We start from the raw sequence: 14,498 nt of genomic DNA on the forward strand, positions 1-14,498 counted from the left end.
TGTGGATTACTTTACCAAGTGGGCCGAGGCCGAGGCGCTCTCCCACATAACGGAATCCAGGGTCACGTCCTTCGTATGGACGAATATCATATGTCGCTTTGGTATACCGCAAGCCATAGTGACAGACAATGGAAAGCAGTTTGACAACGCCAAGTTCAAGGACTTTTGCAGCAAACTTGGCATAAGTCATCTCAGCTCGTCCCCCACACATCCGCAAGCAAATGGGCAGGTGGAGGCGGTCAACAAGATCATCAAGCGAGGCATCAAACTTAGACTGGACTCCAAGAAAGGCAGGTGGGCCGAAGAGCTACCAGAGGTTCTATGGTCGTACCGGACCACCCAACGAGAGTCGATGGGTGAGACCCCGTTCTCCCTGGCCTTCGGCTCCGAAGCTGTAGTCCCGGTTGAGATCGGCATGCCATCTGACAGAGTAGAGCATTATGAGCCTACGACGAATGAGGATGGGCTGCTCCTCAACCTCGACTTGTTGGAAGAAAGAAGAGCAATGGCCCAGCTACGCCTGGCGGAATATCAGGGCAGAATGGCCAGACATTACAATGCCCGCGTCCGACCTCGGGCCTTTCAGGTCGGACATCTGGTCTTAAGGAGGGTCCAAACGCATGTGGGTGCCCTTGACCCGGCCTGGGAGGGCCCGTTTGAGATCAAGGGCATAGTCCGACCTGGGACGTACATATTGGCCGATCTGAAAGGAGACGTCCTCGCGCACCCGTGGAACGCGGAGCACCTGAAGCGTTATTATCCTTGAAATGACAAAAGGATTTCCAATACATCTGTAAAGACTGTTCCAAAAGAATTATGATCAGAATAAGTGTGATGATTTAATTTCATGCTTCCGAGTTCGACAAGAAATTAAATGGGGGACACGGACTCCCACGCGATCGCATTCCAGCAGTTGGTTCAAATTCAATCCTTCGAAGCCTAAGGGTACGAGGTGCGATGTCAAAACCGCTGACGAACTTAAAATTCAAACCTTCAAGGCAAAGGGGGCGATGCGGAAAGTTCAAAATGATCGGGCCTCCGAACTTGGGGGTACAAGGAACGATATAGCTACGGACTTAGGATTTTAGCCTTTTTACCTTTTTTAAATTAAGGGTGAAATGTTAAAAATCCAGAGTTGGTGCAATGTATTGAACATTAAGAGATTCAAACTCAAACTTTCAAATTATGTTAATTAAAGGCGCGACTTCAAAAGTAGGAGGTGCGAGGTGACGTTAGCTGCAGTTCAAAGGAGAAGCAAAGAAAAGCGGTTGCCAACAACAAAGTGGAAGCCAATGGGAGTCTCTTTATTGAATGAAGAGCAGAGCCAAGGCTTATAGACCTTGCAGCTCTGCCCTGACACTTACAAAAAAAAAGAAGAAGAAAAGGGGGTCGCCTAAGAGCCTGCTGGGGGAGCGCCCTCCTGAGGAGAGCCGACCTGGTCCTCTTCGGGATCGGAGTAGTCAGAGTCCAGATCCCTGACATACTGATCCACCAATGCTTGGGGCCAGGGGTGCCGCCAGGACCAGACGCCCACTTCTCGGCATACCTCCTTTTCAGACCGCTGAGATCGATCTGAAGGTCGGGCATGTCGGAAGCAATGCCCTTCATGAGGAACTTGAAGCCCGCGTCGGAAAAGTCTTTGGCAAATCCATCGAAGTCAGGATGTTGCCTAAACGCTTCCTCCAGTAGGACTCCATTGTTGAGGCGCTCCTTCGCCGTCTCAAGCTCGGCAGTCGCATGCTCCAGCTCCTTATCTTTCGCTTCGAGCGCCTGGAGCATGTCGTCCTTTTCCTTCAGGAGCTGGAACTTCTCCCTCTCCAGGCCCCTGGTAATAGCGTGGGCAGCTCGGAGTTGGGCCTTGCGCCTGTCCTCTTCCTTCCTCAGCAGCTCGGCCTGAGACTCCACCTCGGCCTTCAAAGTCTCCACCTCAGAGTGAGCCTTCAGCAGCTCATCCTTCATGGTGGAGGAAGCAGCCTCCAAGGCAGCGGAGAACTCCTCTTTCTCCCTCGCTGCCAGAACTTCCCTCCCATCCAGCTCGGCCTTGACAGCCAGAGTCGATTGAATGGAAGCAACGAACGCCTGCGAAATGGTACAAGGGAAAAGTTAGATCGAACTACCTGTTGGGCGAAATCAAGCAAAAATGGGGCACTAGTCTGACCTCGGCGGCGTAGTCGATGTTCCTCTGCAGAACGGACCCAGGGGCGCTCACAAATTTGGACGCCCTCCTCAGGCAGCGGTCCAAACTTGCAGCTGAGATGCGGGACACCTGGTCCCTCACCCCGGAACTTGACGGCTCAATTCTGAACCGTGCCGTCACGTTGGACGTCCCGCCCATCCTGGCCGCAGGATCGTCCACCCGATCTGCAAAACTTGCAGGCAAGACCCTGCAAGCTCCGACCTCCGAGGGGGAGATCGCCTTCTTTTTCTTCCTTCTTCGCTTCGGAGGGGCTTCCTCCCTCGCCTCCTCGTCCAAAGGCGGGGCGTCCACCGCCTCGGTCTGATCCCTGGGGCGCTTCTCCCTCGAGGGACCCCCAGAAGACTCCAGCTCGATCACCGGGGCTGGATCTTCCGAGGCAGGCCCTACCACGGCAGGGGTGGCAGGTTTCGAACTCTGGGCAGCCTCAAGAGCATGGGCTCGGCCCTTAGACTTGCGCTTCACGCCGCTTGCAAATCCGCAAACCATGGCTGCGAAATAAAAACAAGGGTCAACACAAGGTTAGAGGAAAAAGGGGGGAGGCAAGCTCGGCATACCAAGTTCAGAGTTCGGTCTTAAGGATTCAATGGACGAACTGCAGGGTTGTAATCTAGCAGCCCGGACTCAAGCAGCAGTTCGTCGGTCACCAGGGTTCCGACCTTCCTACCCGTCGGAAAGCGCTCCTTGTAGTATTTCAGCGTATCGAAGGAGGCTTGCGTAAGCTCGGGAACTGGTCGGATTGAAACTGCACGAGGATATGATCCGAGTTAGACCTGGGTGACAGAAGAAAATTACGAAAAGTAAGAACTATTCCGTACCTAGGTTCTCAAACCTAGTGGGGACGTCAAAGAAGGAACGACCTGACTCGTCCTTTGCGAGCCATTCCCCGGAAGCGTAGAACCACTTCCTCACCCATCCCTTGATGGAGGTCGGCCCCTTAACTATGCCGCCTGCGCCTTTCCTTGCGCACATATAGAACCGACCAGGCTTCTTAGCTATCCTCTTCGCCTCGAAGCACGCGAGGAGCTGGTCTACGTCCAACAGCTCGGCCTCCTCACTATCCCGAGCTCGTAGCCAAAAGAGGATGGCCAGAGCGAAAATGACACCCCACCCATTGGGGGCCACTTGAGCCGGAGCCAACCCAGTCCGGAAGAGAAATTCTTGGACAAAAGGGTGAAGGGGAAGTCTGAGGCCGTACTCAAACATTTTGAAGTAGAGAGTGACCCATCCCTCTGGAGGATTGTCAGCTCTCTCCCCCTTCTCCGGAAGCCTGAGGAGGATGTTCTCAGGGATAGCGAACCCCCTACGAAGGGATCCGAGGTAGTGCTCAGGTATCCTAGAAGGGTATTCCAAGCCCTGACCTGAAGTGGAGGCGTCACTATCCTCCCCATCATCGGAGATTCTAAAGTTTTCTATCTCCTCGAGCTCGGACTCTAACCTACGAGCTAATTCGGATCCTAGGTTGCTACTAATAGAGGACGACATGGCAATTACGTTCGAAAGAAAGAGGGAAGAGACCGACCTACCAAGGGTTCGAGCTGCCTTCAGATCGAACTCCAAGAATTCAAGGAACTAAGGTATGAACTGAAGGATTGGGGGCATTTATAGCCCGTCGGAGGAGTTTCCCCACCGTACACGTGTAATCAACGAGCGGCTAGGATCCTCTCTGAGATCCGAAGCGTCGGAATATTTGAATATTCCGACGATAAATCTTCCGCGACGGTTGTATTTTCCCACGAATAGGAAGTCGCCACGTGTCCAAAGCAAGTCGAATGAACTTCTCTGCCAGGTCGAGATCGGACCAGACAGAGAGGGGGCCAATGTTTGGGGATGAAAATACCCTGGGCACGTGGAAGACCCCTATTGGTACTCCAAGATGGCCCATGAGTCATGCCCAGCTCGGATAGCCGAGATGGCTGCCACCAACGCCGACGAAAGCTTAAGTATGAGGGCCGAGGTGAACCTGGCCCAGGTCTGACCTACCGGGGAGCTCGGTAGGGGCCGATGTGAGCAACTGTCTGCGGCGTGATTATCGGGCGTAACCGTCGGTCCCGAGATCACCGGGTGTAACGATGGTCCCGAGATTACCGAGTGTAACCGTCGCGAGATTAGCGGGACCATCACCCATAAGTAGAGGACCTCACTCCCCGATCAGGTACGATGAATTCTGGCTTCGAACTAAACTTGGAATCCGACCTATACTAACTTGATCGTCGGAGTGCTCACCTTTTTGTGCAGGTCCGCCCAAAGGTTCAGGTCGGTACGGAGGCCGAGTTCGAGCTACAGTCAGGAACACACTGTTGTGCACATCTTTGCATAAACAGACTGCATCACAATCTTGTCGAAAACCATGAAAATATTATATAGGAATGTACTATATAGGAATGTTCGAGAGTTGAGAAATCTAATTCAATTGTACACCTAAATTTCTAGGGATGTTCATCTTTTTGCAAGGGAGTCGTACAAATCTCTTCTCGTATTTTGATTATCTATTTTTCTTTTTGGACTGTCAAAAGAGCGAATCAGATTTTTCATCTTCTATAACGCAGGTGACAATTGTTTAGATACTTAAATAAAGTTTAGTTTAAAAAAAAATCTCAAACTTCATCATTGTTGAACTAAAAATTGGTCATAGATAACAATTTTCAAATACATTTTCATTCGAATGGATTTTATTTGGATGATTTTTTCTTTTCATTTTTTTTGGGAGAGATTTTATTTTATTATTTATTTATTTTCGTTTTGCAGAGAATAAAACATTCGCATTTATATTTTATCTTATTTTATTGTAATTTTTAATTTACAAAGGTATTCGGTTGTTGGGAAATTGAGATTTTTGACCCCTTTTAATAACCACTCTGGACTTTTGACCCCCTTTTGATTTTTACCTATTTATGACCCCTCCACCTCAGATTTCTGACCCTCCCCTTATTTTGCTTTGTAAAATTACCAAGTTACCCTCAATTTAAAAAAAGAAATCAAACCCAGTCCTCCCCTCCTTTCCCTCCCTGTCTCGGTCCTTCCCCTCCCTCATTCACTATCTCGTTGTGCATCCCAGTTTTCATCCCGGTCTCTCCCTCACAACCAGAAAGTTCATCTCCGTCGTTTCTTCTTCGTCTCCCTCACTTCGTCTCTATCAGAGCTTTCCCCCTTCCTTAATTGAGGTAATTTTTCTTTCGAACTCGCGATCTTATTGTAAATGATTTTCTACATTTTTTTCTTCGTTCTTTGCGTGGGTGTGAATGATTTCAACATTCGGCTCTATCTGAAGTAGCCAAGGTTATTATGAACTTTGATTTATTGTTGCTTCCATTGTTTTGTTTTAATTTTTGACTTTCAGGGTTCCATCTCGGCTTTAAGCCCGGTGGATTTAGGACCGGGATGAAACCCTGAAAGTCCATTCCAGAAGGATGGACTTTCTGGATTCCATCTCGGGCCTCATCCCGGTTCGAAATAGACCGGGATGAAGACCGAGATGGTATCCATAAAGACCATCCTTCTGGAATCCATCTTGGGACTCATCCCGGTTCGAAATGGACCGGGACGAGGCATAACATATACATACATGGAGAAGAACGAAAAAAAGAAGGATAGCGAATGAGATCGAAAGCATAACATCGAGAGCGAGACATCGAGAGCGAGACATCGAGAGCGAGATATCGAGAGTGAGACAACGAGAGCGAGACATCGAGAGCGAAGCATCGAGAGCGAGACAGCGAGATCGAGTCAGTGAGAACGAGTCAAGGAGAGCGATACAGCGAGATCGAGACAACGAGAGCGAGACAATCCCTATCCCGGTCCCAATCCCTATCCCGGTCTACCCCAGTTTATCCCCATCTCGGTCCCGGTCCCGGTCGTATCTGGACATGAAGGACCGGGCTTGAGTTTACCTTCTATCTCGATCTCAAACCCGGTTCTAAATTTCATCCCGGTCCAAGATAAATTATAGACTTCATTTCTGTTTTCCGTAAAATAACGTTTTTTTCTAGAAAAATGATAAAATTTCGTATCATTACAAGTTTGAAGAAGTACAATATTCTAAAATGATGAAATGGACATACCTATATTGTGAAAACAATGGATTCGAGATAACGGATTATGTGGGGATCGATCGATTGGATAATGTGGGCCAACAATCACGTGGAGAATATCTTGAGTATTGGAAAAAAAACGTGACTTGCGTGTATGTGGTGATTTGGAGTTGAAAAAACAAAATGAGAATTGTTAAGTTGGTGGGTTGGTTGGAAATTTATTATATCATAAATGCATTTATTATGAAATGAGGGCAATTTCGTCAATTTACATGATAAAATAAGGGGAGGGGTTAGAAATATGGGGTGGATGGGTCATGTAAAAAACAAAAGGGATCAAAAATCCAGAGTGGTTATTGAAAGGGTCAAAAATCCCAATTTCCCCGATTGTTCTTCCGCGAGACTCGAAGCCGCCACTGTTCGTTTCCAGCTCACTTTCTCTCCATCTTCTTCGTTTCAATTCCGACACTTTCTTGTTCAATTTCACATTTCACTCGCACCTCCCAGATCCGCGCGCTGTAGATTATTGTTAGTTTCCAACATTCAGGAAGGTGATGATGCTATTAATTTGTTAATTTCTGAAAATTCAATTATGGCGTTTCATACGAGTTCTGATTCGATCCGTTTATGGAAATCTGTTAGTTTTTCAATGCTATGCAATGCACTAAGTGTTCAGTAGCAGAAGTCGCTTGACGATTTCTATTTCGTGGTCTGCCTCCAGTTAATTGTTCATTTGGTGGCAGACTAGGGTTTCTCGCAATCTTCTCCTTGCTTACGAGATCAGACTTTTGAAGCAGCAATAGGCAAGCAGAATATTCTATTATTTTACGTATCTTATTCTTGATAAATTCTATCTTCCCTGACGCTTAACTACTAATTTTGATCCCGTTGATAACGTGTGCACACACCTCGGCGATTACTTTTCAGAATGGGGGAAGTGGTTCCTGTCTACTACGGTATTATTGCCTTTTTTTGCACGATTGGAGCCATTTCTTTGGCGATCTTTCACATTTACCGGCATCTTTTGAACTATACGGAACCAACGTATCAGAGATACATTGTGCGAATCATCTTTATGGTCCCGGTTAGTGTTCCTTCCTCACTAACCTTTTCATGTTTGAACGTACGTATCTCTGATTTATGAACAAGCACATATTATGTTCCTTTTATGTCGTAGATGCTATGCATGTTTCAAAATTGAAACTATTGGTTTAATGACAATTTATATGCAAGTGCTAATTTGTAGCATGGCCCCGCTGGAAAAGTGGTTGTGGTGTTTCCGTTTGGAGTTTGGTGCTTGGTGGATTAGGGTTATAGTGATTGAATATGGTCTTCATCCAGTGGGTTTAATATTTGGGAACTCAGAATAGCTGCCTGAAACTTGCCATGGTGGGAACGTTGATGGCAACCTTTTTTTGGATTCTTTTCAAAAGCCACTTTAAGTTTGTAAAGGGTTGGTATCAAGGTGATCTAATAACGCTTTGGTCCAGAACAAGTAGGAAAATGTAGGATTTGTACTTATCTTCAAGAATAGAGAGTTGTAAACCTTTAGTTGTGTTTTTAGATTACAAGTGGCTAACCGTGGCAGGAAAATTACACATGACTAACTAACCTCTATTGTTTGCATAATATGCCCTTTATTCATCTCTCCTTTTTCACACCATCTTTTGGCTTCAAGATCCTTGAAATTTACAGTTTGGCATTCTCTATGTATGGTGCTTCTTTATATGAAACTTTTAAGTAAGACCTTTGTCTGCGTTCTTTCTTTCTTTATTTTTTCTTTTCCTTTTTGCAACACATTATTAGTAAATTGTAAAAATGCTTCCTTGCATTACAGGTTTATGCACTGATGTCGTTCTTGTCTCTTGTTTTACCTGCGAGTTCAATCTATTTTAATTCCCTTCGAGAAGTGTAAGTAGTGCTTGCTTAATCAAAATGTGTATGAAATTCTGAAGTTTATGCCTATTTCTATTTAGCAGAGCCACTCATTTTCCCCCACTCTCTCTCTTCTCTCTCCTTCCATTATTTTCTCTAATATTTTACTCAGAGAATGGTTTAACCAGTGTTTTTAGAAGCATTAGGTGCACTAAAGCGCAATAGTCCTGGGCTTTAAGCATGGGGTGCAAATGTTTTGTTTTTTTTTTTTTTGAGTCACACAATAGAAAAATGTAAATAAGTTTTAGATGTGACAAATATAGCATTGATAATAAAAATTGTAAGAAGTTAGAGCTTTGATTAGAAATGGTGGAGAAAAGGAACCCTTTTTAAGAATATCTCTTAGTTTCTTCCTAAAAAATTAAAACAAATAATTAAAAGAAAATAACCTGGCTTCAATTGCTGAGGCACCTATGTAGGGATTTTCTAGGAAGCATGCTTAGGTGAGTGCGTAGGCGTGCTTTTCAAAACACTGGTTTAACATTAAGTCAGTAACTATCGAACCATTCACAGTAGAGAAGCCATTATCATGTCATTGTGTGAGGTCTATTTTAGGAAGATTGCTAATGCTATTTCAGGAAGATCACTGATGCCTAACAGAAAGACTTCACCTTTGAGTCGTGTCTTTAATTTAACAGCTTCTTGGTCATTTCTTTTTCTGGTATTGTTTATTTTCTTAATGGCTATCTAAAGCATGCTTCTTGAATGCTCCTTTTTCAAGTAATTCACAGTGCATAGAAGTCAAACGTAATTGAAAATATTGAAGAAAAATGAATGTGATGATTTTAACTTGTGTGGTTCCATTTAAATAATAAATAGAAATTTTATTTTTTTGTCCCTTTGGTTGTTATAGTTATGGATCAAAATGTCTAACCATTGACTTTGTGGTTTCTTTTAGCTATGAAGCTTGGGTCATTTATAATTTTCTGTCATTGTGTCTCGCATGGGTTGGTGGCCCTGGAGCTGTTGTAATAAGTTTAAGTGGGCGTGTATTGAAGCCATCATGGAGCTTGATGACATGTTGTCTTCCTCCGGTACAACTAGATGGGTAAGTTTCCAAAATTTAGAATTTGTTTTATTTTGATTTGATATAATGTTTGAGTTATTAATGGCAGCATATAATAGTAAAAATGGAATTATGTTAAATACTTCGAAAATAATAGATAAGCATTAGACATGTACTTCTAGTTATGCTTTGAGAATTGGGATGACTTTTGAAATAATAGAAGTGTTCTTAGCGAATTAAAATTTTTTTCCGAAATATTTATGGTATTTGGTTGCATACTTAAGTGATATTGAAATTTCTAAATATATTCAAGTGCTTCTCCCAAAAGTCTTTACCTAAGAAGTGCTCCATTTAAAAGCATTACTCAAAAGTCATCCCAAACTCGCTATTAGTGTGCTTCTTGTCTTTCATGACATTAATTTGTTTTAACAAAGATATACGCCACAGGAATGCTATAGAATTGGGGATTGGGGGGGTCGCCTTAATGTAATTTGAAACGCTATACTCCACCTGGATACTAGTATCAGGGTTTTGTGTTAAATTTACTTTCACCAAATCCTACTCTTTTGTCCTTTGCAAAAAATCCTACTCTTTTGTAATGATTCCCCCTCTACTATTTTCTCCAATTGGATCTCTTTTTGTAACTCCTTGGAACAGGGTTATCAATATATTTCTTTTATGGAAAGTCCTCACTTTGCTAGAAATAAAACTTCAGATGGAAGCTTTCAGATGTAGAAATCCAGGACCGGATCTCCCTTATGAATTCTCTTGCTACTACACTCAACTCGTGAGAGGACTGTTGTATTTGGCAAGTTATAAATCATATTTTCTCCTGTAAATCTCTCCGTGATCTCTCAAACTGCCTTTTCTTTGTGAAAGATTTTTGCATTTCCACTTTTCTTAGAAGGTCAGTTTCCTTGAGGGAACTTTTGCACTGTAGTAGACACCCCCGGCATGGGTCTCTAACATATTTGGTGCTCATCGACAAAAGACGATAAATCCCCAAATAATCTCTTCTCCTCTTGCTACTCAATTCTTCGAAATCGTTGAACCGACTGTTCCGCACCATCTAGATAGAGAAAAAATGAGTTTTAAAGAGTGAATAAAGATCTCTCTGGGTATTTTGCGGCAATATTTCTTTTGCTATTACTCCTTGGTTTCTTATTCTTTTGTTATTATTACATTGTGCAAACTATATGCCCCTTTTTGTAATTACGGTTCAAGTTCCTTCTCTGCTAAATTGGAAGATTGGTTTCTTTTTCCTGGTAATCTTCCATCAGTTGGGTTGAATTTTTTCTCCATCTTTTTGCAATTTCGTTTGTTCAAAACTTCAATGTAATTAATTTTGTATAAAAATAATAAATAAGAGATTAAGTTCTTGAGATTGTATATCAAAGACTTTTTGGTCATTTTTTGAGAATTGTACATGTTTTGTTGGGTTGAACTTTTTGGAAATGCTCCTAGTATTATTCTATCTTTTGGTGGTTTAGATGCCAAAGGAATGAAGGAATTTTAGGCACTTGTAACTATGGTATTTTAGACACTTTGGAAATGCTCAGAATATTATACCATCTTTGGTTGAAATGCTCGGTGTATTATTCTATCTTGTGCACATGTAAGTTGTTATAACTATGAATTGGGCTCTCTCTAGGGTATTGGGAGTACAAAGGAACTAGTGTATATTTTAGGCAAATATTATGAACAGAAAGTTATTTGTTGGAGAGCGTGGAAGCTTTGAGGGATTGTTTAAGTGTATTTTCTGAAATTGTTTGTAATTACTGCTTTGTAGATTAGCCTTTTAAAACTGTGTTTTCAATTATTTTAAATTTTAAAAACTATTTGCAAAGATATTTTTTGTTTGTATTATCTTTTATTTCTCCATATTAATTTTAAAATAAATACCTTTAAGTTAAGTTATACTTAAGAAGTAAATGATGACAGGACTGATGACAACCATGTGACCATGTGGTTGTCAAGAAAACTTGTAAGATTTTAAAATCTTAGGTTGATCACCTTGAATTGAATGGTGAAGTCTTGAAGCTCTCAACCATGCGACCATCTTACTTACCATCTAGAGATTAATCACCTTGAACCTCCTTTAGGACTACTCTCAGCTTCCCAACTTCACCTCAATACCTTGATCCACATTGAGTAGAGCTCCTGCATTATCCAAGTTTTTGAGGGCATTACACTCGACCAGTTGAGATAGAGCACCCTCATGCAACAAGGGTTGGAAGGAGAATTGTTTGAGGTTAGACTTGTTTCTTTTGAAACATAATCTGTTGGAAAGAGAGTTGTCTGTGTTTAGCCTTGTTCCTTTTGAAGAGGGAGTCATTCCTTGTGGCAAGTTTTCTATTTAGATGTGAAACAACATAAGAATTAGTAGAGCCAAGAATTAGTAGAATTTAGAGCTCCTGTCACACTTTTTAAAAATCTGAATAGGAGTTGGCTGTGGTCCTTTAGGCGAAAACTTTTTAATGGGAAAAGATATGCGCTTATGTTCTATTAAAGGAAAAGCAAGAGCTGGAAATGAATAATAGAGTGCTCACCATTATGGCTAAAGACTGGGTTGAAGTTTTTGAATTAGCCAAATTTGATAGTTCTGTTTGAGCATCCTTCGAGGAAAATTTCTGTAATTATTCCCCTTTTGTAATCAGTAGTCAATAGTAATAGGGGTAGTTAATGTAACTTTATTTGGGATATTGAAATTTTTGTAAGATTGTTGGGTTTTGGGATGAGTAGGATTTACTTTGGAACTTTTCACTATAACAATGAAAAGTGCGGAATGGCTAAGGAAGCTTCTCCGTGCTGGTGATACTTATTTGAAATGTGGTCTAAGATGACCATTTATTTAATAGCTATCTATTCGAGTAATGTATCTTTTTGCTTTATCAGAAAAAATATCTATTCTGAAACTTCATCAGATGACCTTACGAGTAGCTTTTAATGCAGGCGTTTTATACGGAGGTGCAAGCAAGGCTGTTTGCAGTTTGTGATTCTGAAGCCTATATTAGCTGCTGTTACACTTATTTTATATGCAAAAGGGAAGTACGAAGATGGAAATTTCAGTCCAAAACAATCATACCTCTATCTCACCATCATCTATACACTCTCATACACAATGGCTCTTTATGCATTGGTACTGTTTTACATGGCATGCAGAGATTTACTTCAACCGTTTAATCCGGTTCCGAAGTTCATCATCATTAAATCTGTTGTCTTCTTGACTTACTGGCAGGTGAATGATCTTATCACTTGCTTCCATATGGGCGTTTCCTTTTTTTTTTTTTTTTTTTTTTTTTTTACAATATGGACATTTTCTTTGTTAGTGTGTATGTTACGTTATGTTGTTTTGGGCAGTATTTAGAGGAAGGTTAAATATAATGACTTTGAAATTTTATAGTAATAATCTACGGGGAAAGATTTTGCAATCTGGTTAGATAAAATTTCTAACTATGGTTTAGGGGGTCCTTGTTTTATAAATACGGCAAACTTTTAAATAATCTTTTTTTGCTTTGTACTTTTGTTTAGGGCGTGCTTGTTTTTCTTGCTGCAAAAACTCAATTAATCAAGAATGCAGAGGAAGCTGCGCAGTTTCAAGATTTCATTATATGCATTGAGATGCTTATAGCTGCTTTGGGTCATCTTTATGCATTCCCATACAAAGAATATGCAGGAGCAAATATTGGTGGATCGCACGGTCTCACGGGAAGTCTCGCACATGCCTTAAAATTGAACGACTTTTACCACGACACCGTCCACCAGGTGAGACTTGATATAGTTTTCAAGCTAGCTTCATTTGGAGGTGGTTTTTGTATTTCTTTCTGGGTGGTTTATTGACCTAACCACAATTCTTTTGCAGTTTGCCCCAACTTATCATGATTATGTTCTTTATAATCATAGCGACAGCGATGAAGGCACAAGGAAGTATCGATCACGCACCTTCGTGCCTACAGGCCCTGAGATGGACACTGTTAGAAGAAACAAACACATGTTTGGAAACAAGATAGACGACATTCAGCTTTCCACAGTCTCATCTTCAAGTTCAAGTACTCCGTCGGTCCTTGAACCAACACATTCCGACGCAATGAAGTCTTCTCTTCTTATGGATACCTCAAACAATTTATCTACACCATACGACATGTCGCTTATCGACTTGGATATGTCAAGTTACCCCTCGAAAGTTGCAGCAGTGGACGAAACCGGGACGAGGTGACGAGAAAACAGTGGACAGGTAGGAAGAATACGCTAAGAAAGAGTTAAAAAAAAAATAGAGATTTTAGGGTGTAACGTTTTCATTTCTGTGAAGGGAAGGGGCTACTTTTGCGCTGGTATTTGCGGCAAACAGAAATTTGTGTATTATGGCGTGTTTCTCCAGTCCATGATGCTGTATATACATGATTCTGATTTGTTATAAATTAGGGTTTGATAGATAAGCATGCTTAACAAATTCATTTTCATTATCATATTTGGTGGGATGGGAATTGCTAGTTGCTTTGTTCTCTCTATGGATTCCTGTTTGTATGTGTATTTGGAAATTATTAGTTTTCTTGGTGTGCTTTTTCTTTGCTTTTCAGATATGGCCCTTCTGCTTACGCCCGAGCTCTCGTTTATTTGTTTATTGTTAAATTACTAGTTTAGTCTCGAACTTTTAGGGTATCGATAGATTTTTGGTTTTAGAAAAGCTTTCAATAGATATCTTTTAACTTTCAATTTTATATCTAATTGATTCTCGAACAAGGGTCTAATAGCAGTTGGAACTTTTTTTTTTTTAATTTAAATTTTATGTTAGAATAAGTTCCACGGAGGTCTATTAAACATAAAATTGAAAATTTATGGTTTTATTATACACAAAATATAGATTCATGATTGAATAAATATGTTCAATAATCTATAAGATATAATTGAAAGTTTAGAGATTTACTGAGCATTTTTAAAGTTAGAGATTTAGGCTCGTTTGGTAACGTTCCGGTTTCTTATTTTTCGTTTCCATTTTTCATCATAAATCTAAGCATTTTGTAACTAACTTTGTTTCTTGTTTTTTCTTTATTTGGAAATATTTTCACAATTGTATAGCAATTTTGGAAACAATCAGAACAAATTTCTTCTTTCTTGCTCCCATTTCTACTTTGTTTCAAAACATAACTAAAAAGATTGTTTTATCATACTTGAATTCATGGATGTTTGAGTCATGCAATTCATTTTTCTTCATTAAAAATTAAGAAATAGGAACGTTTCCAAACGAGCTCCTAATAGCTACCAAATAAAAAATTTAGTGACCTATTAGCTACTTTTTAAAGTTCAATGGACCAAACCTGTAATGTGATCAACC

General features: G+C 41.2%; 1 protein-coding gene across 3 annotated transcripts; it reads left to right on the forward strand.

The window, feature by feature from the left end:
- The first annotated feature begins 6,597 nt into the window (after positions 1 to 6,597).
- LOC111023302 (uncharacterized) lies at positions 6,598 to 13,742 on the forward strand. Of its 3 annotated transcripts, none has more exons than XM_022300707.2 (8): positions 6,598 to 6,776; positions 6,868 to 7,028; positions 7,153 to 7,309; positions 8,063 to 8,136; positions 9,059 to 9,208; positions 12,119 to 12,404; positions 12,698 to 12,931; positions 13,029 to 13,742. In XM_022300707.2, the coding sequence occupies exons 3-8, from the start codon at positions 7,154 to 7,156 to the stop codon at positions 13,380 to 13,382; spliced, it is 1,254 nt and encodes a 417-aa protein (XP_022156399.2). In that variant the 5' UTR covers positions 6,598 to 6,776; positions 6,868 to 7,028; position 7,153; the 3' UTR covers positions 13,383 to 13,742. The 3 variants fall into 3 exon arrangements, with proteins under 3 accessions (XP_022156399.2, XP_022156400.2, XP_022156401.2); XM_022300708.2 differs by having other exon boundaries at positions 6,947 to 7,028; XM_022300709.2 differs by having other exon boundaries at positions 6,969 to 7,028.
- The last annotated feature ends 756 nt before the right edge of the window (positions 13,743 to 14,498 follow it).

Source organism: Momordica charantia (genome assembly GCF_013281855.1).
Source record: "Momordica charantia cultivar OHB3-1 chromosome 8 unlocalized genomic scaffold, Mcharantia_2.0 BLBB01000008.1, whole genome shotgun sequence".
NCBI classification, from domain to species: Eukaryota; Viridiplantae; Streptophyta; class Magnoliopsida; order Cucurbitales; family Cucurbitaceae; genus Momordica; species Momordica charantia.

Coding starts and splice junctions, on each gene's coding strand:
- LOC111023302 (XM_022300707.2), top strand. CDS start 7,154: ATGGGGGAAGTGGTTCCTGTCTACTACGGTATTATTGCCTTTTTTTGC. Junction 8,137..9,058: donor TTTAATTCCCTTCGAGAAGT/GTAAGTAGTGCT, acceptor GGTTTCTTTTAG/CTATGAAGCTTGGGTCATTT. Junction 12,932..13,028: donor ACCACGACACCGTCCACCAG/GTGAGACTTGAT, acceptor ATTCTTTTGCAG/TTTGCCCCAACTTATCATGA.